The sequence below is a fragment of the Pyrus communis genome, chromosome 6 (genome assembly GCF_963583255.1).
Source record: "Pyrus communis chromosome 6, drPyrComm1.1, whole genome shotgun sequence".
NCBI classification, from domain to species: domain Eukaryota; kingdom Viridiplantae; phylum Streptophyta; class Magnoliopsida; order Rosales; family Rosaceae; genus Pyrus; species Pyrus communis.
The window spans coordinates 12,250,338-12,274,290 of NC_084808.1; the positions used below are offsets into that span (position 1 = coordinate 12,250,338).

Here is a 23,953-nt window from a genome sequence, read left to right on the forward strand (position 1 = left end):
AGAAGCTTTACGTAGACAAGTTATATAACATGCACAGAGCCGGCATGGGAATGGTACTGCAAACACCAGATGGCTTCATACTTGAACAAGCCCTTAAGCTGGGATTCAAATAAAGCACCAATGCAGCCGAGTATGAAATATTACTTGCAGGATTTAAAGTCGCGGAAGAACTCCAGGTAAAAAAGGTGACTCACTACGACTCCATGCTCATAGTTAACCAGGTCATAAAAGACTACGTCGTTCATCACCCTACCATAGGGTTCTACCTAAACAAGGCCAAAAACACTCTTTGAGAAGTTTGAAAAATACGAGATCATGCAAATACCAAGAGGAGAGAACAGCCATGTTGCCGCACACACCGGGATAGCCTCGAATGTAGATTACTCTTACGGCGAACAATTCCCTTCAAATGCCTGGAAGTCCCCAATGTCCACGAAATAGAACAGGAGGTAGTCGCTGTCATCGACGTTCGAGAAAATTTGATGGATGAAATCATCGATTACATATGGGATGACCAACTACGATAAGAACCCAACGTGGCCAGAGAGTTAATTCAATACACATTAATATGTGGAAAACTTTATCAATGTTCCTATTATGGACCGCATAGCTTATGTGTCACGCCAGAAGTTGGCTTGCAAATTCTAGGTGACATCCATTCCATAGTGTGTGGAAATCATGTCAAATGAAGATCGTGGGGCCAGAAAGCAATAACTGCAGGCTACTATTGGCCTAACATGCAACAACATGCAACTAGTTGTGCTTAAAGTTGTGACAAATGTCAAAGGTATACCCTTAAAAACCATCCATATGCAGAAGATCTTAATACTCTAACAGGTTTATGGCCCTTCATGAAATGGGGTATCGACTTGTTTGGACCCCTTAAAAACCCTACAGGAAACAGGCAATGCCTAATAGTGGCGACAAACTACTTCTTTAAGTGGATAGAAGGAGAACCTCTGACGAAAATCATTGCGGCGGCCATGAAATCCTTTATTTGAAAAAATAGCATCTGCCGATTTAGGATTTAGAGAAATTTCGCCATCTGAATTCCAAAACACACTAGATCTTCCTCGAAGAACGGGTATGAGATTACAGCTGTCAGAAGTGTTTTCTCAAACTTAACGCAAAGTCATGCTGAGAAAGTTAGAAGAACACTTAAGAATTTGATGGTCAAAACAAGTTCATCAAATCTAGAGTACATGATAATTGGATTGGATGTATCTCTGATGCATGAACACATGGAAGTACATAATTTGGTTAAGTGATGTTAAATAGAGTCAATGTGTAACTTTTAGTTTGCTCGGTAATCTAATATCATCTTATAGGCAAGACTTAGTCTTCCCTCATATGAATACTCACAACATATCGCTACAATGATAGCTTCAGAGATATCCAATCAAGAACTATAAAGATTCGCTTAACAATGTGTTTGTTGGTGGAAGGAATGTATGAGGATCTTTGCATCTTTGGTATTTGGTCGGTTTTCTCAGACTATTTGTCTATACGAGAATGACACGCATTAATATAGGGTAAATGCATACCCATGATTGATTGGAATGCCCTCTAGTACATGGAGTTGAAACTGGAATCACGGTCAAAGATGATGTTTACTGGGATGCCACAAAGTCTGACAAATTCGAAAATGAAGGATTCTGCCAAATTGTCTAGAATGAAGTCCTCATGGATCAGTAAAAGATACATTGGTTTAGTGAATCGATCGACAATCACTGAAACATCATTATAGTTTCCACATGTACAATATAACTCGTACAAAAAGTCTATGGTGATATTTTTCCATTTTCATTCAAAGACAGAAACCTCATCCATGATTTCCCTCTGAATGTAGCTGACTTTTCTTGTTTTTATAATCATCATATTCATTTGTTTTGTTATTTTAACAATCACATCCATTCCTTAACACACTAACTTTGTCACTTATTTTTCCCTCATTCGAGCCGACTCTTTCTTTCTTTATCTCCTTACTCAACCATTAATGTTCCATCATAACACTTATCTCATCTCTCAAACTCAATCTTCCATAGCTTTCTTACCCTCTGCAATTCTCTTCCCCCTCTCGGTGACACACCTAATCGACACCACACCATCTCTTATCACCACCAACACTTCCCAAACTCTCCCAAAAATTAGCTAGAACTCTATGCAACTCGTCCTTAACCTTTGGTTGCCAAAAAAAACCCGTAGGAAGACAAGGTATACTCTTTTAGAATCAAGAACGCCGACGAAACCTTCGGTCCTCCGACCATGGTAAGTTCAAGATTTCTATCCTTAAGGTCTCCCTTGAGCTTTCAGTATATTTTACTAACATACATGAACTTTTCATTGCATTTGAAGGACGAATCTTTAACTCACCATATTTTTCGATTAGTTTGTAGGTTTTCCAAATGAAACCTACCCAAATCGCGTTGATTTGGTCGAGTTTAATGGTGTCAGAGGACTTCCCACAACCCCTGACCATAGACCCCATACAATAATGATGGACAACATTATAAAGTTTACTGGCTTTGAAGTCACATATTGGTACAAAGAACCTAAGATTCCCTACATCACTTCCACACCCAAATATCCGCAAGGAATGGACAAGTAGAGTTTTCAAACAAAACCATCTTGCAATGTTTGAAGAAGAGACTCGAAAAGAAAAGTAAATGACTAGAGGAATTGTGCGAGTCTTCTAGGCTTATCAAACGACAGTGTGAAAAGCCACCAAGGAAACATCTTTCTCCATGGCATACGAAATTGAGGCTGTCATCTCGGTTCAAGTCATAACTATGCCAAACTTACATACTAAAGAAAAGATAGACTTAGAAAATGTAGGGATCCTGAAGACAGATTTCGATTTCGCAGAAAAATGACAAGAATGTGCTCAAGTTTGACTAATAGCTTACCAGCAGTAAATCCGATCATATTATAACAAGGGCATCAGGCTGAAAAGTCTGCAAGCAAAAGACTTAGTCATAAGGGAAGTTTTCGAAAACACTAAAATCCCGGAAGAAGGTAAACTTAGGGCAATCACAACCCCGCCGTTTGTGCGACGACAAGTCCACGAAGAACTCATCTCCTAATGCCCCATCATAAACTTCTCGTCAAAAGTGATCCTTGATGTAATTTTTAAAGTCAAATCATCTTTTCCATAGAACTACAGTAGTGATTTGATTCTTCGTCCTGGAGATAAATAGGCAATCATTCTTGGATTTAATCACACCCCATTATAAATTAACTTTGGAAATAGGTCATACCCGAATCCCTTCCACCAAATTAAGAGATCTAGGGCTTAGAAATTTGATCCAACGACTACAAACAAGGGGCCCTTTTAAAAGTTATAATAACTTTAGCCGTTGGATCAAATTTCAAGGGCCCAGATCCCTTGATTTGGTGGAAGGGATCCGGAGAAAATCCCTTTCCATTAACTTTACTTGGATCATTAATAAAGAACATATATTCACCTTAAATACATGTTCTTTCTTTATTTTTTTGGTGATGCAGAAAGTACCCTACTCGTTCAAAACAGACCCAAACTTTGAAAACTTCGCAGTAATGCAAGTCTAAAAACGTTCAAAGTTACTGTCAGAGCCTCAATTACCCAATTTGTTTGGAATGGTTAACAAGCGTGGTAATGATTGGCGAGCTTGGGGCACAGGCATATGACGCCTTGACTCACAAGTCCAATGCACTATCTGGCATCTGGAAAGTTTATGCAACCAGCAAGGTTGTGGGTGTTAACATTCAAACTTGGGCTCTACGCCATTTGAGGGAATTGTCGAAAGGGCGATCCAGAACTCATCTGAAGGTGGCACTAGAATCCGACTCCAAGTATAACTACTTCTATCGTAGACCAATTTACTAAGTTAAGTAAGCTCTGCAACACCAAGTTTAGTAGGTTCGAAAGGGCATCTCTACTAGGTAATCCCTAAAAGGAGTTTATTCCAACGAAGCTCCGATACGCGGAAATGCTTTGGTTAAGCTAACCAAGGTAGTCAGATCGGAAACGCTTAGGTCAAACATATAGGGCCCGACAAAAGGATTCAAAAAGTGTTTCCGACCCACATGTTGACAATCATATACTCTTAATGAACTTTCGTTTAAGATTCACTTGGAGCAAACATGTAATCCAATCTGGAAAAATCACTCCCGGACTACATTATGCGTATTAAAGATCTTAATTCAGAAATGAGGAAAGATATTGAAAAAATGTTTGCTATCTTATTGGAGGTAATTTTTCTCTAAATCAATATTACGGAGGTGGTTTTTCACTAAAAACTTTGTCCTGGGCCCACAAACTTATTCGCATCTTGCTCCGTTGCTTATTCTTTTCTTTAATGTTCGTTTACTTTGGAAACATTTATCGGATTGGGAATTTCACAAGAAGATGCATAAGAAGGGAAAATCTTTACACAAGCACATATCTATTATCAAAGTCTCAAAGAAGATCAACTCAGTACAACAGTTTGGGGGAAACAAGCCCTTACCCTTAACGATGAAATATTTCAAAAGGACTACATAAGAGTCTTGATTAATGTCATCATGTTTTGTTGTCGGATCAACGTTCTGCTACGCCTACTTAGCTGTATGCCACACGCAACATTACATTGAAGACGAGTATTTTGATGATGATTTGCCGCAGTCATTATTCGTACGCGGAGGAGATTGAGAAGCTTGGAGATGAAGAATTCACAAGAAAATCCAATCTTCCTGAAGGGATCAAACACTAGTACATGTTCTGCACAAGGTGTCCGACAAGAAGAGAATGAGTGATGTGGCATCCGAGTGAAATTCCAAACACTCAAGCTACATGAGTGCCATATAGGCGATGTGGGACCATGATTTTCCAAGGCTGGAGTAAGGTTAATCTAAGTAATGTTACCTTAGAAGTGACGGTCATAGACTCACCAGCTCCAAGTGGAGTTGTATCAGATAGCCACTACCACTATACTCCATGGCAACATGTGGAGTCTTAACGACTCTGCTGGATGACCATGCTTGTTTCGCAAGACATGCAATTTGATTCAGATATGGACACAATCATATCCTATAAGTCTTGAAGTCCTTACAATCTAGGGATATGCGTGCGTTGCAAGTAATCACAACGCCTAAGAGGATGCAATATCTACTTACTAAATATCCTCTAGGATTTTCTCGGCTTAGAATGAGGATTTTATCCTAGAAAGGTCTCTCTCCCATGATATAAATACACCCGTCTAGGGTTCATCTATGGCAACACAATCTATACACTTGAATTCTCTTGCCAATTGCTTGAGTCTCAAACCATTCACTAACTTAATTGTCGGAGAGCCTTTGGCCGGCACACCCCTTGGCCTAAGATTTGATTATGGTTGTTTCATTGTTTGGTAGGTTGCTCAGGATTACGTGAATTTGTACTAAACCATTGTTCATGAAGGTGCGTAGATTTGGTTCCAACAATTGGTGCTTTCATTAAGAGCAAACCCATATTCCTCACGAAGAAACCACTTCTCTAATAGACATGTCGGCCGAAGAAAGTTCAGTCAATTCCCATGCCAACCTATCTGGTGAAGAGGGCCGACCCTCTGATGCATCGGTTATCCTTGGGGTAAGAAGCCCGTTACCTCTGAGTACTGCAACAACGCCTAGAGCCAGAAATGACCCCCAAAAGATGACGACTAGCCCTAGGGATGAAGGAAATCCAGTCAGTAGACCTCCCCCTTTTATGGACCAGATTTGGGAATCTTTGACCAAGATCAGCATTTCTGTTGAAAAGTTACAGAAGAACCAGATTGTTGTTAAAGTTGAGAGACATTCCAACTTCATGGACATAGGAAAACGGATAAAGAACCTAAAGAACTTAAGTAAGACAACGCCCCTACCCAAATCTCTGTCTTCAGATTTGGAAGCAAAAGTACTATAACTCCAGAAAAAGACCCCATATCATCTCTAATCATTCAGGCATCAACAAACGTTGCAAATCCCAGAAGAAATCTCGTTGGCAATGGACGAATCCTAGGCATAAACATAGGAGAAAGATCCCAGAATCTGCAAAACCTCTCTTAAAACACCTCTGGGGTACTAAGAGTAGAACCTCGCCGCTTGAGGCTCGATGAACCCGAGGCTCCTAAGATTAAGAAACAACGGCATTTCCCGGATGGAGAATACATGTAAGTCTCATTCATCTACACACTCCAAACAAATTAATGGTCTAGGTCTGGATGCCTCTTTCAGCAATAATCAAATGAGCGCTCCCTTTTGAAAAATTCTCTCAACCAAGTTTCAAGTCATTATGCAGTGATTTCGACCTTGACTACCACATCATACATTATATGAATGTTATGGCGTTGTACAGTAAGAAGTTTCTGTCCACTTTGGAGGGATCCGTTATGAGATGGTACTCAGAACTACCCACTAGGTCCATCAATTGTTTCGAAACTTTAGTCAACCTATTTGCAAAGACCTATTATGTGTACCACGATGTCTGTAAATGCCATGAAGCTACGTTTTGATTGCTTCCTCAAACTAGAGATGAAAGTCTCAAAGCCTACTTGATGTGTTTCCGGGCAGAGTTAGCTGAAGAGGAAAAACCGGATGACAAAGTCGCGACTATAAAATTCAAGCGAGGTCTCTGTATCCATTCACCTCTCTCCCAAAAACTGAACAAGAAGAAGTATAACTATGTTACCTTGGCTGAATGCTTCCATATTGCTGATGATCTGGCTGATTGGGATAACAAGAGAAGAAGAACAACCATCAAACCAGATTACTCCAGGAAGACCGATAGAAGAAGGATGGACAGAGATATTCCCTCACATTCATATGAGGAAAGCACCCAGACAAGCAAGTCTTATTGAAACCCAAACATTACACCGCATGGAACACCTCTATCAATAACATCATCCACAGCATAAAGGATAAACCCTTTATCAGACTCCCAAAATTTCTCCCAGAAAATCTGGTTAAGAAGAACCCAAGCTCTTTCTACAAAAGTACTGGCCACGCCACCAGAGGTTGATGAGCGTTCATAGATCCTATTGAGAAATTGCTAAATTAGGGGCACTGCTTGGAATTTTTTAGGGACAAGGCAAGGAAGGAAAATTCGGCTGAATGTAGGGACAGAGATCGGTCGAATAAACACACTGATGATGAAAATCGCTGGCCTACAAAGAAATGGACCCTCAATATAAATTTCAGCCGTGAAGTACGGATGTAGGCAGCAGAAGGGGTCACTAGAAACTTAGTATCAATCACCCTAAATCGAATAAAAATAAAAGGTAACACGAACTACATGCTATTTGATTCATTTTTTAGGATATGTTAGCAGTCTTATTCGAACCAATCGTAACGCCCTCGTCTAGGCGAATACAAGTCCACGGAGAACTTATCTCGTAACGCCCCACCATAGGCTTATCTTCAAAAGTGATCCCTGATGTAATTTTTATGTTATATCATCTTTTCCTTATAACTACACCAGTGATTTGATTCTTCGTTCTGGAGATATGTAGGCAATCCTTCTCGGATTCAATTACACCCCCTTGTAAATCAACTTTACTTGGATCATGAATAAAGAGTATCTGTTTGTCTTATATACGTGTTCTTTCTTTATTTTCTCGGTGATACAAAGAGTACCCTACTTGTTCAAATCAAGGCCCAAACTTTGAAAACTTTGCAGCAATGTAAGTCTAAAAACATTCAAAGTTACACTGTCAGAAGAGCTTCTTTTAGCTCAATTCGTCTGGAATAGTTAACAGCTTGGGAGACTTGAGTCGTAATAAACATGGTAATGATTGGTGAGCTACGGGCATGGGCACAAAGTACTTTGACCAAGAAGTCCAATGCACCAACTGGCCTTTGAAAAGTTTACGCAACCAGCAAGGTTGTGGGCTCCCAAGCTCTACGCCATTCAAGGGAATAGTCGAAAGGGCGATCCGAAACTCATCTGAGGGTGGCTTTGAAATCAGACTTTGAGTACGACTGTTTCTATCCTAGACTAACTTGCTAAGCTTAAGTAAGCTCTACAACACCAAGAGGAATTTATTCCAATTGAGCTTAGATACGCGAAAATGCTTTGGTCAAGCTAACCTAGATAGTCCGATCTGAAACGCTCAGGTCAGACGTATAGGGTTCGACAAAAGGAGTGAAAAAGTGTTTCCAACCCATATGCTGATGATCATGCTCCCAGAGAACTTTCAGTTAAGATTCACTAGAAGCGGGCATGCAATTTAGCATGGGAAAATCCATTGCACGTATTAAAGATCTTAATTTAGAAACGAGGCAAAATATTGAACAAATCGTTGCTATCTTATTCCTTGCAGGTTATTTCGAGAACAAGTCAGTCGTCTCAAGTTTGATAAATGTATGAATAAGTTTGGAGCAAGGGATTCCTCATGGGTTTAAATGCTTACATTCCCGGTGCCAAAGTAAGGTGGTACTCCAGTTATCGTGATGAGAATCTTTTATGCATGCTAAGTTTGGGAGGTAATATTCGTCCGAATCAATATTGTCGAGGGGTTTTTGAATAAAAACATTATCCCAGGCCTACAAACTTACTCGCATTCTACTTCATTGCTTATTCTATTCTTTGAAGTTCATTTACTTTGGAAACATTTATTGGATTGCGAATTTCACATGAATAAGGTGTATGAGATAGGAAAATCTTTACATAAGCACATATCTATTATCAAAGTCTCAAAGGAGATCAAAATAGTACATCAGTTTAGGGTAGACAAGCCCTAACCCTACAACGAAATATTTGAAAATGACTAGATATGACTCTTGATTAATGTCATCGGGCATTGCTGCCGGATTAGCGATCTAGTACGCCCACCTAGTTGTATACCACACACTATACTAATTGAAGACAAATATTCTGAAAAGGATCCGCCACTATTGTCGTCCATACTTAAAGGAGATGGAGAAGCCTGGAAACGAATGACCATCGCTGTCACCATTAGCAAGCATCAGATGAGGAAGAAAGCTGACACGCCCGACCCCGATATTTCTCGAACACCAGGGTAGGCACGTGCTGGCCGACACCCAAAGGTGACAAAGCCATATTAGGATGCATGAGAACAATGAATATAAATAAAAGTTATGAATTAAAATACAATGTTATGCGAATGAGGAACATGTTCAAAGCATACAACTAACTAGAACCCTAAAAAGAAATAATATAAAATTGAATGAGTACAAGAAAGGGGTCTTACACTAAGAGGACTCGAAGATGCCGATGTGGAAGTGCCTTGACGCCAAGATTATACGACTTGATTCTAAATCCTTAAGGGGTGCAAAACAAACATGAGTGGACCCAGTTGATAATATATATATATATATATATATAATACTGAAATAGTTATCAACATACTAACCCCTAAAGTTTTATGGAAATTTAATAGTATAATATGTAATAGGTTTTCCGAAAACCCTAGCATGCCATAAAACTTTTCTTAAAACATATCTCGTATATAGTGTACTAACTAGTGGTATCATAATCGACCCGAAGGTCCCTACATCACCCGACCCGTAAGCCAAATATAAATATCTTCAATCGACCCGTAGGCCCCTACATTACCTGACCCGAAGGCCTATATATAAATCTTCAATCGACCCAAAAGCCCCTACATCACCCGACCCGAAGGCCTATATATATGTCTTCAATCGACCCAAAGGCCCCTACATCACCTGACCTGAAGGCCAATATAAGTATCGTCACCTGTAAGCAAAACAATGACCACAAGATACGCACAAAACATTGAACATACTCTTTCCAAATATAAATACATATATCTCAAAGTCATCTTCATAGCATATAGTCATCCATCATATATACTATAACGAAGTGTGAAGAAAACATGTTCATAAATAGTATTAGTCATCCATCATATATACTACAAAGAACATAAGTTCAATAAAATATGGTATTCCAAAATATTCTCAATATTGCATGATAATCATATAATGTAAATCCAATTTACTTATAAAACATTTCGTAAAACGTAAACATTAAATCATGCTTTTCATGTCTGCATTTCTACTATTAAAACATGCATTTTAGAAGGAGTCCACTCACAATACTTCGCCGTCGAAGAGCCATGCAAACTAGAAAAGAAGGAAACGCCACAATAAATGCACCTAAGCACATAAAGGATCCAATTAATAGAACTCTATTGAAATGATTGAATTGGGAAAATGGACATCAAAAACGGATTCAAAACGTCGAATTACCCTATGAAAGGGTCCCGGATAAATTTCGAAAAAGTCAACAAAAAGTTAACACAGGAATATTCCTTGGAATGTTCTAACCGGGTCGGGTCCAAGGGTTGGGCCGATTATAAATTGGGTTTTGGGTTTCTAGGTTAATGGGTTAGGGAATTGGGTTGAACTTGGGCTAGGTTTAGAGTTGGGTTAGGACTGGTGGGCCAAACCTGGCCCAAGACTTGATTGGGCTCACAAGTTGCACTCGTCAGAGCCAACCAAAGAAGAAAGCCGGAACTTGGGACAAATATTCCCGAGCTCCGATCCGAGTCAAAACTGAGCCATTTTCATCGTACAAATATTCAAATTGAAGATAGAGAAACAAGGATTCAAAATATACCTGTTGAAGGCCCTGATATAGTCAAAGTTGGTAGGAAAAGAGCTCAAAGCCACCGGATATTTGTAAACTGGGAAATTTCCCCTATGCCATTTCTGCGTCCAACAAGCAAGCATAACTTTAAAAAAAAAAAAAAAAAAAAAAACCCTAAGCTCACCTTAAAACATTCTAGGCACTTACATACATCGAGGAGGGTGAGAACTCACCGTGGTTCATCGGAGAAGGCGATGCACTATGACTGTGCACAAAGTAGAGTAAGGGAAAGGCTTGGGGGAAGTTTCTTTCCTTGATCTCCACACTTTGTGATGATCCAACCCTTCCATAAGACCCACACGAAAGTTGTATGAAATGATGAATGTTATAGAATAAGTTGTAAGAAGCGTGGAAAAATTATAGAATGAGTTGTAGGAAGAAGAAAAGTATTTTAGGAGATTTATGGCAGGCAATGCAATTTTCTGGGATTGAATCTTTTCTCTGCAAAAGACTCAAAAAAGAATTAAGAGTTAAGTAAGGAAGACACATGCATCATGGCAAAAAATGAGGGTTTGAAGAAACATGTGACTTGGTAAGGCTATTTAAAGGAAGATCACCAGAAGATTTCACGTTAAAAGTGAAGGGTCGCGCATCTCGGGATTGTCACACATAAAGATTGAGGTTAATAAAACGAAAAGCAACTACGTAAAATAGAGGGGTTCGTCATCATGGTAGTTGATATTTTTTTCACGATTCTAAAGATTACGTGATGGGAATTGAATCGACTAGACTACTCAACTTTAATGATGAGCTGAACCTTACTGCAAAGAATTTGAAGACTAAATGGTACGCATTCCAGCTTATTCTGAAAGGCATAGTCTTTGGTAATAATCCATCCTCAAGGGGAACGGGTTGCCTTTTAGATGAATAGTTAGGGGCAATTATGGGACCATGATTTTCTAGGGCTGGAGTAAGGCTGATTTGAATACTGTTAACTCAGAAGTTCGTTCATGAACTTACTAGCTCTGAGCGGAGATGTATCAAATGGAGCAAGGTGCCACCATTACTTTACTTCAGGGCAATAGGCGAAGTCTTAGCGACTCTGCTAGATGACTATGCTTGTTCTGTAAGACATGCGATCTGATCAAGATACGGACACAATCAGATCCTATAAGTCTTGGAGTCCCTACAATCTAGGGATAGGCGTGCGCTGCAAGTAATCATAATTCTTAAGAAGATGCAATATTTACTTACTAGATATCCTTTAGGATTCTCCCAGTATAGGACGAGGATTCTATCCTAAAAGGTCTCCCTACTACGGTATAAATACATCTATCTAGGGTTCATCTACGGCAACGTAAGCTTTACACTTGAATTCTTTTGCTTATTGCTTGAGTCTCAAACCATTTAATAACTTGACCATCGGAAAGCCTTTGGCTGGCACACCTCCTACCCCAGCCTAAGGTTTGCTTACGATTGTTTCACTATTTTGCAAGTTGCTTAGGATTACACGAATTTGTGCACAACCATCAATCATGAAGGTACGCATATTTGGTTTCAACAAGCGAGTGTTTGAACGAATGACCACTGCCATCACCGTTAGCAAGCATCAGATGAGGAAGAAAGTGGGGATGAACAGGCCCTTCATTTTATCTCCACGCTTTGTGCAAATCCAACGCTTCCATAAGACCCACATGGAAGCCTTACGAATAGATGAATGTTATAGGACGAGTTGCAAGAAACATGGAAAATTATAGAACGAGTTGCAAGAAGAAGGAAAACATTTTTGGAGATTTACGGCAGGCAATATGATTTTCTAGGATTCAATCCTTTCTCAGCAAAAGACTAATACGAATTAGAGTTAAGCTAGGAAAACACATACATTATGATAAAAAATGAGGAGGGGTTGAAAAAAAACAATGACTTGGTAAGGCTATTTAAAGAAGATCACTAGAAGATCTCACTGTTGAAAGTGAAGGCTGATCTGAATACTTCGAGGCAATAGGCAGAGTCCTAACGACTCCACTGGATGATCAGTTAGGACTTCACTGGATGACCATGCTTGTTCCGCAAGACACGCAATCAGATCCGGATATGGACACAATCAGTTCCTATAAGTCTTAGAGTCCCTACAATCTAGGGATAGGTGTGCGCCAAAAATAATCACAACTCCAAAGAGGATACAATATCTACTTACTAGATATCCTTTAGGATTCTCCAGTCTTAGAACGAGGATTTAATCCTAAAAATGTCTTTCTCCCACGGTACAAATATACCCTTCTTGGGTTCATCTACGATAGCGCAATCTATACATTTGAATTCTCTTACCCACTGCTTCAGTCTCAAATCATTCACTAACTTGATTGCTAGAGAACCTTTGGTTGTCACCCATCCCCTTACCCCCTACCCCCTGCCTAAAGTTTTCTTACAAGTGCTTTACTGTTTTGCGGGTTGCTCATGATTATACGGATTTGTGCTCAACCACACGGAGGTGCGCAGATTTGGTTCCAACACTCATTGAGCTCTATTGAGTGACTTTGGAACTCTATGTTTCTTGTCGATGCCTTGAGAAATTTCAGAGCTAAATAGAAAGGTGAATTACGAATGGCTTGATCTCGTCTTTGGGTACGTAAGAAGTAGGGATGGCAATTTAACTCGTAAAATTCGATCCCCGCAGATAATTGATCTGAACAGTTTGATTTTGAGGATCAAATTTAGGATATTTCACTATTATGGGTAATCGTCGGGTAAATTGTCCGGTTTCGAGTTCGGTTTTGGTTATTGGGGTATCCATCATGTACCCGTATCCCAAAACCGTTCCGTTTTCATTCTTTAATAAATAATACAAATATTTATTATATGTTTTTATTTATTTTCTCCAGCAATTTATCAATTAAGGGATTCTAGAGACTTCGAAAGTCTTGAGCGTGCAGACTTAAGAGGTCTCCAACAACATTATTCCAAAAATTTTTATGCTTTCAATCAAACGATGGAATCTATAAGAAGCTGAATAGAATTTTCCTTCCAAAATTGAATTGTTTTCTAGCCTTTTGGCTTAGTTGGGATGGAAGAGAATCAGGACTTAAGCTACTCTGTCCAACTATTTTTTCTTATTCCCCTTCTTTGCATAGCTTGCTGCTTCTGACTTGTTTCTCTTTGTTGTCTGTTAATTTGTAGTCACGTTGTGCTTTGTTCCTCTTGTATGAATTCCTCTTATTTGATTGAAACCCAAAGGTCTCCAGCAAACTTTGTCCTTGTTTTTATGAATTCCTCTTTTTATTCTCATACAAAATGGCAGCAGCATGCGGCCAGCAGTCTCTTGCCTTCTCCTTTGCTATCCGTAACTATCCATATTGGGAAAACCGTTACCCGATGAGGAATCCATTACCTGCACGTTCGGTTGTGGGAATTCTTTGTTCGGGGATTGTACGATTTCAGTTATGGGGTTGGTATATCCAAACCCAATCCACTCCATTGCCATCCAAAGTAGGAAGTCTAGCATAAAGTTTAGATGCAGCCATAAACTAGAAGGAACAGATACCATGTTGTTGAACCATTGGATCGCTTAATCATGCCTTGGGAGTGAGGCGTGTTGTGGTACAATTACATCTTGACATCACGTGTCAATCCTATAGGTATCTCGGGATCGAGCATGACAAATAATATGAATTGTAAAGTTGTGATTATCTTAATCACAATTAGAGTCTTAATTGGTGCGTGTTATTTTAATTCCAATTTAGTTTAGTTCGTTGGGTTCTCTATTAAGGGTTCCACATTTTTAGTTAGATTATTAGTTAAATAGTTGTACAAGTAAGCATTACAGTTACTAAGTTTGTTATTATTTGGTTAGAGTTGTTAGGTTTTCTATAATTAAAACAGTGTGTGTAATCATCATTCTTTTTAAGTCAATATACAAGTCTCATGTTTCTCACTCTAAATTCTCTCTAGTTCATCTTTCTTGGTTACTCTTTCTCCTTGATTTTCTATTCGAATCTCAAATATTTCAGTGTAGTTAACATAGTATCACACCATAGATTCTGGTGGTTTAACTGCTCAGTAGTTTCATCTGCTTCTAGTTTTACTTCTCTTCTAATTTTTCGTTAGAAATTCCATTAATTTCTTTGGTGCTTCTGCAATCGTTCAGTACTTTCTGGGTTAATTTTCATTCTGGGTTGTGATTAGAGATTATTGGTGATGTCATATCTCAGTCTTTGGAATTGTAGCAAATTTTTCTTTGTCCATGAGCATGAATCTTGATTCTTCAGGCCAACTAGAAGCGGGAATTTTTCGGTTCTTGTATCCGAGATTTTTCATATTTTCATCAAGTTCTTCACCTCCGATGGAATGCCTTCGTCTTGGTGGGGCACGTAATGGTGGTCTACGATTTGGAGAAATGGAACGAGATTGCATGATTATCCGGGCCATCAATTATTGGTGCGTTTTCTTAGGTGCCTTCGATCTAGTTCTTCATCTTGGTGGTGTTTTCAGATGAGCTTTCTGAGTTCTATTTTCTCCGATTTTGATCCGTGCTCTGTTCTCTGGTATGGAAGAGAAAGTTTAGACCTATGTGCAGCCTAAGTGTTTGATGAAATGCCCAGCTCAAAAGTTTTATGTGAAGGTTAAGTTTTTCAATCACTTTTTCTGAATTTCTTGGTCTGATTCTTTTAGTATAACGTAAATCAATTAGTTTGTTGTTGTGGGCATGAAGTCATTTCAGTTGATATGTTGAGTATTAAGTGCTCGAAGCCATCTTTCTTCTGAGTCTTTATGTTCTTCCGCAACTTTTGGGTTCAAGATTGGTCATTGCTTCAAGATCAGTGTTTGTGATAGCCTCCATTTGCTGGAATTTTTGAAATCATGAATTGTACAATTTGTATGGGCCTAATTCTTGTCTCTCTGCTTCACTGATTTCTACAATTCTTTTGAGGAGTTTGTGTAGTATTTTTCCCTTATCACAACCTATAATGTCGAGTCTAACCAGCTCAGTTGTTAGCATGTATCTGCTATAAGTCCGGTTATACATGTCTTATGAAAAGATGAAGTTTGAAGAAGTTGTTGACTTGAGGTAAATCCCACTAAGGGTAATCCGGTGATATGAGTAGCTAAATCTCACAAAGGGTAATCCTACATAGATGTTGATTTTATGTTGTTGAAATTGTGAAGGCCGATGCCATTGTTAAGAGAAGTTGTTTCCGGTAAAATCCACAAAGGGCGATCCCGTGGTACTATAGTTAAGGCCGATGTCATAGTATAGTTTGTTAGTTTTCTATTTTTGTAAATATTAAAGGCCGAAGCCAATGTTGAATGAGATTGTTGATGGTAAATCCCACGAAGGGTAATCCCGCAAGAAATTATTATAACCAACATGAGGGTGTTTTGCGACTCCTATATACAAGGCTATTCTTTGATTGAAACTCTTGTGAGAGGCAGAGAAATATTGGGTGGCATGAATTCAGGATGTGTGCAGCATAGTTCTTTTCAAAGATTTTGGTTTGTATGTTGTAGTGATGCAGTGAATATATATTTGAAGAAAAAGGGAATCATATCTGAAGTGGAAGACATCACTTCCACAGGTTACTATACAATATTGGAGAACATTCTGTCTTTGGGAAGATTAGATCTGGAAAAGTAATGCGTGATGACAATGGGATGAGTAACATGTTTTGGTTTTGGCAAGTTTGAAAGGATGACATTTCCATGCGAAACAAGATCAACAAATTAAAGATAAAACCCTAAAATAGCAGTGATGATAAGAAAAACGGAACTTCATCGTGATCATATGCTCATGGGGCTTTCTGGATCATTCAAAGCTGCAATGGCTGTTTCAATTTTTATCTTCAAATCATCTTTTTCTTCTTCGTCTGCCTGCAAAATCCAAGGAACTATCATTAACTATTGCGGTACAAATTCAAAATAATAATATGGTTTGTAATATATAAAACAGAATTAGATGTTCGAACTTGATTTATTATTTTAATACGTGAAGCATCGACTCCAAATACTATTGAGATTATTATATATATGATATGATGATGCATATGATGCGATGCATGGGAATGTTCTAACGTGTGGTGGACGGACTGGGATCATCGGATCTCAGCATACGAAGCCAACTGATCAAAAGATCTCAGCCTTCTAATTTCATCTTGCCTTGTTTTACATACGAAGCCAACTGGCCACATGATAAAAAATGAAAGGATGGGGTCTTTTGGTCAGTTGGCTCCGCAGTGATCCCGGTCCGTGGTGGACAAACCATGCGTACTTATATAATAAAGAAACTAAACACAACTAACAATTTCTCTCTGGGTGTGAGAGACTTTCTCTCTGCGGGTGAGAGCTTTTTCTCTCTATGTGAGAGTAGTACAAAACCTTGTTTTTTCTTCTTGCCGCCAGCCCTAATCTTTTTAGGGTCAGCGGAAACGCTCTTTTTCTTTTCTTTTTGTTAGTTTTTCCCTGGTTTTTCTTCCTATTTTGTTTTGGCTTCTCACCACCGACTATCTTTGTTCTCCTTCCTTCAAATCCACACGTCCAACTTTCAAACCATTTATCTACACACCCATCTACATGAACTTCACCTGCCTTCCACCGATTTCACCTCGGATTCGACAATTTTGACTGCGATCTATTGTGGTCATCATCTCCGGTGTTTACACTAGGGCTGGGTTCGGTTTGCTTCGGTTCGGTTTTTTCTCAAAACCGAAACCGAACCGAAATTTCGGTTCGGTTCGGTTCGGTTCAATTTTTTTTCGGTTTTTTTCGGTTCGGTTTTTTTTCGGTTCGGTTTTTTTCGGTTCGGTTTCGGTTTTTTTTCGGTTTTTTTTTTTTTTTTTTTTTTTTTGTCTCCCTCCAAAATTATTAAAAAAAAAAAAGAAATATGAAAGTTCACATTCATATTAATAGGCGAGGCGGAATGAAAAATAAGGAGGAGGAGGGTTAGGGTTAAAGTTAAGGGTTTTGTTAAAAAGATTAAAAAATTAAAAAAAATCTCACAAATCCTGGAGGCATGAGGGTTCGAACCCATGCCTCCATGCTTGTAAAGTTTAACTGAAACCAACTTGGCAACAGGTTCTGTTTTGTTATGATTGTATGACTAAACTATTTATAAATATTCAAAAAAATTATATATATATATATATCGGTTCGGTTCGGTTCGGTTCGGTTTCCGAGCCTCAAAAACCGAAACCGAACCGGTCAGATTCGGTTCGGTTCGGTTTGACAATTTCGGTTCGGTTTTTTTTTCGGTTCGGTTTTTTTCGGTCTCGGTCCGGTTCGGTTTTCGGTTTTTTTCGGTTTTCGGTTTTTTGAACCCACCCCTAGTTTACACCGGCTCGGGTGATTTCACCATTTCTCTTTGTCTTCCAAATCTGGCACTGTTGTTTGTGGTATGCCCACAAGCTTCGTCTATTTATTTGGTGGTCGTGTTCGATGTGTTGTTATCTGTTGGAAAATGAGATCCTTGTTCTTTCTACCTCTGAGGTGCTGGTACGGGTATGGTTGGTGGTGATGTTTTGAGACTGTCGGAGGAGCTGCGGCTATCGACAAAGGTGCTAGAAGAAGACTTTTAGGTATCGTTTGGTATGCAGACGGGAGGGGACGGAACGGGACAGGACGAGACGGGACAGAACGGAATGGAACGGAACGGGAGCAAAGATGCCCTCGGATGGAAACAAGGAGGAAGAAGAAGGAGACGGAGATGTTATAATTTTGTGTTCCACGGATGTGGAATGAGTCGTTCCAGGGGGTGAGGTGGAACGAAAATTCACCCAAAACTCATCCTGTGGAACAGCTCGTTCCACCCGTTTTAGGCACACCAAACTTGGGACGGAACATCTTGTCCCATTCTATTTGGTCCCGTCCCACGTACCAAACGGTACCTTAGGATTAGGTGTCTGTTTCTCTGCTGTGGGCTCAAACTGGTTGGGCTTTTGTGTGACTTTTGAGGTCCATTATTTTGCTTATGTGGATATTATATTTGGACCTCTAATGTCTATATGCTTGTTTTGTTAATGAAGCATCCTTTGACCAAAAAAAAAAAGAAACTAAAATCATTAAGATGGCGTAATAACGACAAACATAAATTATAAATTATTCAAAGCGTGTTTTGATTATTTGGGTGAGCAACCATCACTTCATGAAGTTGAATAAAAAGACATTTAACCATATATATATATATATGAAATATATTATTATTTTCTTTTTTATGAATAAAGACAAGGAAGAAAAAGACATTTAATTTGTTAAAAAAACAGAACATTTCAAATTTATTGAAAAGGAAGGAGCAAGTGGTGTGAATAGGTTGGCGACAGAATCATTGGGTTTTTTTTTTTTTTTGGTTTTGGTGCTAACTACAGTTGGACCAATATCTTTTTTGTTTTTTTTTGTTTTTATAGAGATTTTAAAACTTAAAAAAATATAGAAGTAGAATAAGAAGACAAAACAAGATGTAATCAATCGTGCATTCAGGTCGTTTCTTGTAATTTTCGTTGGAGATATGACAAAACAGAACAAGAAAAAGAAATTGCAGCAGAAATTATACTAATTGGGACCATTAACGAAGTTTTTATTTGGTTAAAAAATTAAGTGATTGAGAAACACTATCCCACTTACAAGGAAAATATAACTAGTCACCCTAATAACGAATTTTACAAAAGCCAGCTTGGTTCTTTTTTTTATTTTTATTTTATTACAGTTTAATGATATTATTCTCTTCATTTGTAACTGAGAGATTTTATGTTCGATTCCTGCCAAAGATAAACTTGAACCATATTATTATGGCTCGCTTATTTTGAAGCTTAGACCAATCCTCACTCTTTTAATGTAGATAATATTATTTGTTAAAATAAAAAAAAATAAAAAAAAATCACCAACCAAAGGCAACTTGGTAGTTGTAATGAAGCCACAGCTTGGAACAAAATAATTAAAACGATGACCTTATTATAATGCCCTCAAAATTCATAGGGGACCATATAATATCTCAATGTGAATTCCCCACGAGGTTTTGAAAACTTTCTATTCCCAACCACCCAATTTTTGTTTGTTTGCTAATATTTTTTCAATTTTTTTTATAAAGGATTTTTTTTTCTTCGAGACTTTGCCCATATGGGAAACATGTCTCTTTGTAACCGTTGACCCAGAACATATCCATTGACCTATTGACATCACAATATATATCTCTCCCACCACTCCAATACAAGTTTCCCGCTTTCTGGATTTGGGAATAGAAATGTCATGTGTGCAACTTCCATTAACAACATATTATATCATATCATCTAAGATGCGAAAATGTATCATTCTGTTACGTATGACCTACATCTCATCACTAATTTTGAGTTTTTTTTATGGTTTTGAAATGAATGAGGTGAACTGACCTAGTTATAAAAGCATAACAATATGGTAAGCCCTAGCGAGGTTTGAACTTTTTAAAGACACGCAAGAAGAGAACGATAAAAAAAGTAAGTAAAAATAAAAAAAAATGAATAAAAAAAGTGGTCTTATAATTCACGTCACAATGACGGTATAGCCCATCGTTTATTTAAGTTGGCTTTATTTATAAATTATTATGTCGTTTGGACTGAGTATCCTCAGTTCATCCAGAAGATGCTTAAGTGTATATCTCCTTAAGTTTAATAAACAAGCTGTCAAAGTTTAGTTTGTTAAAGTTGAAAATCAAAATGGGGTCGTTTGATCACTTTTGTTCCTCGACTGGTTTTATTCGGACACTCTGGACGGGATCGCCCTGAGTGGTAAGTAGCCACATGTCCGGACCCTCAATTCACTTTATTTAAAGTGCTCTCCATCGGTTTACAAATCTTGTAATTGTGGTGGACCCTCAAATTCTACCTCTTTCATTAGTATTATCATGGACATGATATTATTTGGATTAAATTGACATTCTATCACTGTCTTCAATGCTTTTCCTTTTATTTAAAATATTATATTTTTTGTATAGTAATTCTTGTGACAGAACATTATTGTTCCATCACAATACATATATATATATATATGACAGTTAATATCTCAACAAATAATTAATTATATTAATTAATCTGATAAGTCGAATAATACGGTTAAAATTATAAATCTCTCTCTAAGGTGAAACAAGTACTTAAAATCTCTAAAGTTTTTAAGTGTCATTCTAAATTAGTCTTAAACTTTGCACGAAATATTCTTTTTGCTTTCAATGGAAGGTTGAAAGCTTTTTAAATAGTTGAGAAGTTTAGTTGAGCACTATCACTTGGAAATAAATTCTATTGTTAATTAGCATGTACCCCATTTCAGGGTCTTTTATATTTAAAATGGGTATGGTCTCTCTGTTACCTTAATTATTAAATGTCATGTTTATAAACTTAATTCTTCTTGTTGTTAGAAACTTAATATGCGTCAGTCAATAATTAGGACTAAAGAAATGTCACGCCCATTTAAAGTACAAAAGATTTGATCTCCACAACAACAAATGCTGCTAGTGCCACTAGAGTTGGCCAATCAAGTGCCACAGTTGTTTCTACGTTTTGAATTTTGTCTTTTAGTTGAATGAAATTTCCAGTTTACCTTAAGACCAAGTCCACCTTTTACGCGGGCAAGGGCAATACAAAGGTAGGAGCATGTAAATTGCCCCTTGCCAAGTGATTGTTTTTGTGCAAGTCTACCCGTTTGGCAAGAAGAGGACGATTACTATTTACATATTAATTTTTTAAAATTTTTTTTATACTTTGTAAGTGTGTTTAAGTGTGTACTTAATAAATATTCTTTGAAAATAAAACTCCCTATATAACTCCAATAATTTAATTATAATTAGACCAAGCATAATTAATTAAAGTAAAATTCCCTAGAGCTGAACCCTGTAAGTTTGCTTAAGTGTGTTGTTCAAAATAAATTTTGTATTTTGTTGGAATATTTTACTTTTAGATTAACCCTGGTCGCTGATTCCTAGTTTTTTTTTTCTTTTTTAAAGATGCACAAGTTTGTGCACGTGGCACAGTCTACAGTTTTCAATTTCTTTTACCATTGAAAATCCAACAGTACAGATGAAAAAAACGTTGGAAATCCAAAGGCTGAGGGTGAGGCTAAATGAGTCTTTTGGCTCGGTGGGTTGCACATGTCTACTGCCTGACGTTAGCCTAATGTAGGCCATTGTCTAGGTAATTCTTAGCTGGGCAGCCTAACGGGCTACTGCCTTTCGTCCATTTGCCAGCCATTTTTTTGGGGAAGACATCCTATCCGGATTTCTCCTATCAAATTCCAGGAATCTGGAGATTTGAAACTTTAAAGTTTGATCTAATGATTACAATTATTATAATTTTTAAAGAAACTTTGTATTTGTAATCGTTTGATCAAATTTCATAAGCCGGGATTTCTTGATCCCTAGGATTTGGTGGAAGAGATCCGGATGAGATATCTTCCCTTTTTTTGACCGGATAGATGGTTTTATTGAGTCCAAATGCATAGGCATTTGAAGCACGGGTAGAGATAACAACAACAACAAAGTTTTTTCTATTAGGTAAGATCGGCTATATGAATCCTAAAACATTATTGCGCTAAGTTGTGTCACGTCTTCCGTTAGATCCAAGTAAGTCTTGAAGCACGGATAAAAATGCTCCAAAAAAATTGTCCAACACTGAATTTGCTAGGGATTTAAATTACCAAATTCCAAGTGACTAATTAAGAAAGTAAATTAATTAAAAAGTAGTAAGGAAAAAGCAACTTACCTCAACGAAAACCGTCTTCAAAACCCTCCCGTTGAAAGAAGTAATATTCGCGGTAATAATTTTGAGCTTCAAAGATTCGAATACCTCGCACAATTTTACCATTGTGTCCGTTCTTTTGCTGCATGTCAAGCTCACTACCACTGTTTTTTCACCCATGTATGTAACCCTAAGCTGTAAAGTGCAACATAAAGGCTCACATCATTAATTAATATAATATTACATCCATCATGAGTTAATTAACCGACCAGTGTTATCCACACGTCAATTTTATGTTTTTACACTTCCTTTCAATTTTAGGCAAGATCAATGATAAAATATTAACAGAATTATGTTGGAGGTAAAAATAAATGTACAAATGACATTGATCAATTAATTAACATGTGTATCATTCACTCTTTTAAAAATGCAAATAAAGCTTTTCCGAGAAGTGTAGACGGAGATTTTTTTGTTAGGGTATGTTTGGACGAATGATTGAATTAATTAATAATTACCTCGAGGATTTCGATTGTGGAAGTTCTTGATCCTTCAGAGTCGTAGATCTGATCAATTTTCTTCTTCTTTGATCTCAACAGGACCGGTAGGTCTTGTTCGAAATCGGAACCCGGATTTCTGTTTGATTTTCCAGATTCAAGCTCAACTATCTCTGTTTGAATTCTTTTTTCTTGTTCATGCAGCTCTTGGATATATTCAATGGCGTCTTTGATTATAGAAGCCTTGTCCATCTGTCCTCCAAACCCAACAACAAAACCAAATTTACAAATAATAGATAAAAATAAAGATAAAAAAGCCAAATCATGAACACTATTTCGTCAAAAAGAAAATAAAATATAGGGTAATGTTGTGATTTGATCGTCATATTATAGTGGGAGGAAGCAAATTAAAGAACACTAACTAACTGCTAATTTGTGGGTATAAAATAATTAAGAATGGGGTAAGCAAGCAAAGCAATAATTAAGGAGATAGAGTGTACATGAATAAATTAAGATTAATAATTTAATATATTGTATGGTTAACCTTGCTAATGTTGGGGACCACTGCTCTAAGTGCAAACAGCCTTTCATTGAGCTTCTTCCTCCTATTCCTCTCAGACACAATATTCTTGGAGGCCATGGATGAAGCTGCTCCGTCCGGCGAGCTCGAATCATAGTACCCGGAAAACGCCTCATCCAAACCCCAACTGCTACGGACCACGATCATGATTGGTGTTAAAAAGCAGCATATATGTAACAATTGACAACATGTACTTCCTTAATTGTGGGAAGAAAAAAACATAGAACACTAGTATTTTCAAGGTTACCTGTCAAGCTCTTCGGTTTGGAGGAACATATTGGTTTCCCAGTAATGTTTGTACTCTTCGCCAATATTGTCCATGGCGGACGGGGGAGAGAGAGAGAGAGAGAGAGAGAGAGAATGTCGAAACTGAAAGCAAAGGTATTATTTTGGGTGGCAGTGAGTGAAATTTATAAGTGGAGGGGATTTTATATGACACACGTGGGAAAAGAGGAAGCTTTGATGCTTCTTCCACGAAATGATCTAAACCGTCTAACGATTGACTGACGACTGCAAGTCTACAATTGAAAATGTGGTCTACAAGGCCGCGTAATAAGGCCGGACAACGGTTCTCTTTCCTTTTTTCTTTTCTTTTTTCTTTCTTTCTTTCTCATTTTCTCGTTTCTTGTTTGTACCCTAAAAATTTTATTTT

At 37.8% G+C, this 23,953-nt stretch overlaps 1 protein-coding gene across 2 annotated transcripts; it reads right to left on the reverse strand.

Moving 5' to 3' along the window:
• Positions 1-14,688: 14,688 nt before the first annotated feature.
• On the reverse strand, positions 14,689-23,693 carry LOC137737709 (transcription factor bHLH35). 2 transcript variants are annotated; one of them, XM_068477253.1, is made up of 5 exons: positions 23,549-23,693; positions 23,266-23,428; positions 22,743-22,973; positions 22,252-22,422; positions 14,689-16,411 (listed from the first exon to the last, which is right to left on the reverse strand). In XM_068477253.1, exons 1-5 carry the CDS (start codon positions 23,620-23,622, stop codon positions 16,322-16,324), a joined length of 729 nt encoding a protein of 242 aa, XP_068333354.1. In that variant the 5' UTR covers positions 23,623-23,693; the 3' UTR covers positions 14,689-16,321. The 2 variants fall into 2 exon arrangements, with proteins under 2 accessions (XP_068333354.1, XP_068333353.1); XM_068477252.1 differs by having other exon boundaries at positions 23,266-23,431; positions 23,549-23,687.
• Positions 23,694-23,953: the final 260 nt, after the last annotated feature.

Bases quoted from the DNA above. Each gene is read 5' to 3' on its own strand.
- LOC137737709 (XM_068477252.1), bottom strand. From the start codon at position 23,622: ATGGACAATATTGGCGAAGAGTACAAACATTACTGGGAAACCAATATG. The intron at 22,974-23,265 runs GTTAACCATACA...TTTGGAGGACAG, and splicing joins TGGTCCCCAACATTAGCAAG to ATGGACAAGGCTTCTATAAT. The intron at 22,423-22,742 runs GTAATTATTAAT...TGCACTTTACAG, and splicing joins CCACAATCGAAATCCTCGAG to CTTAGGGTTACATACATGGG.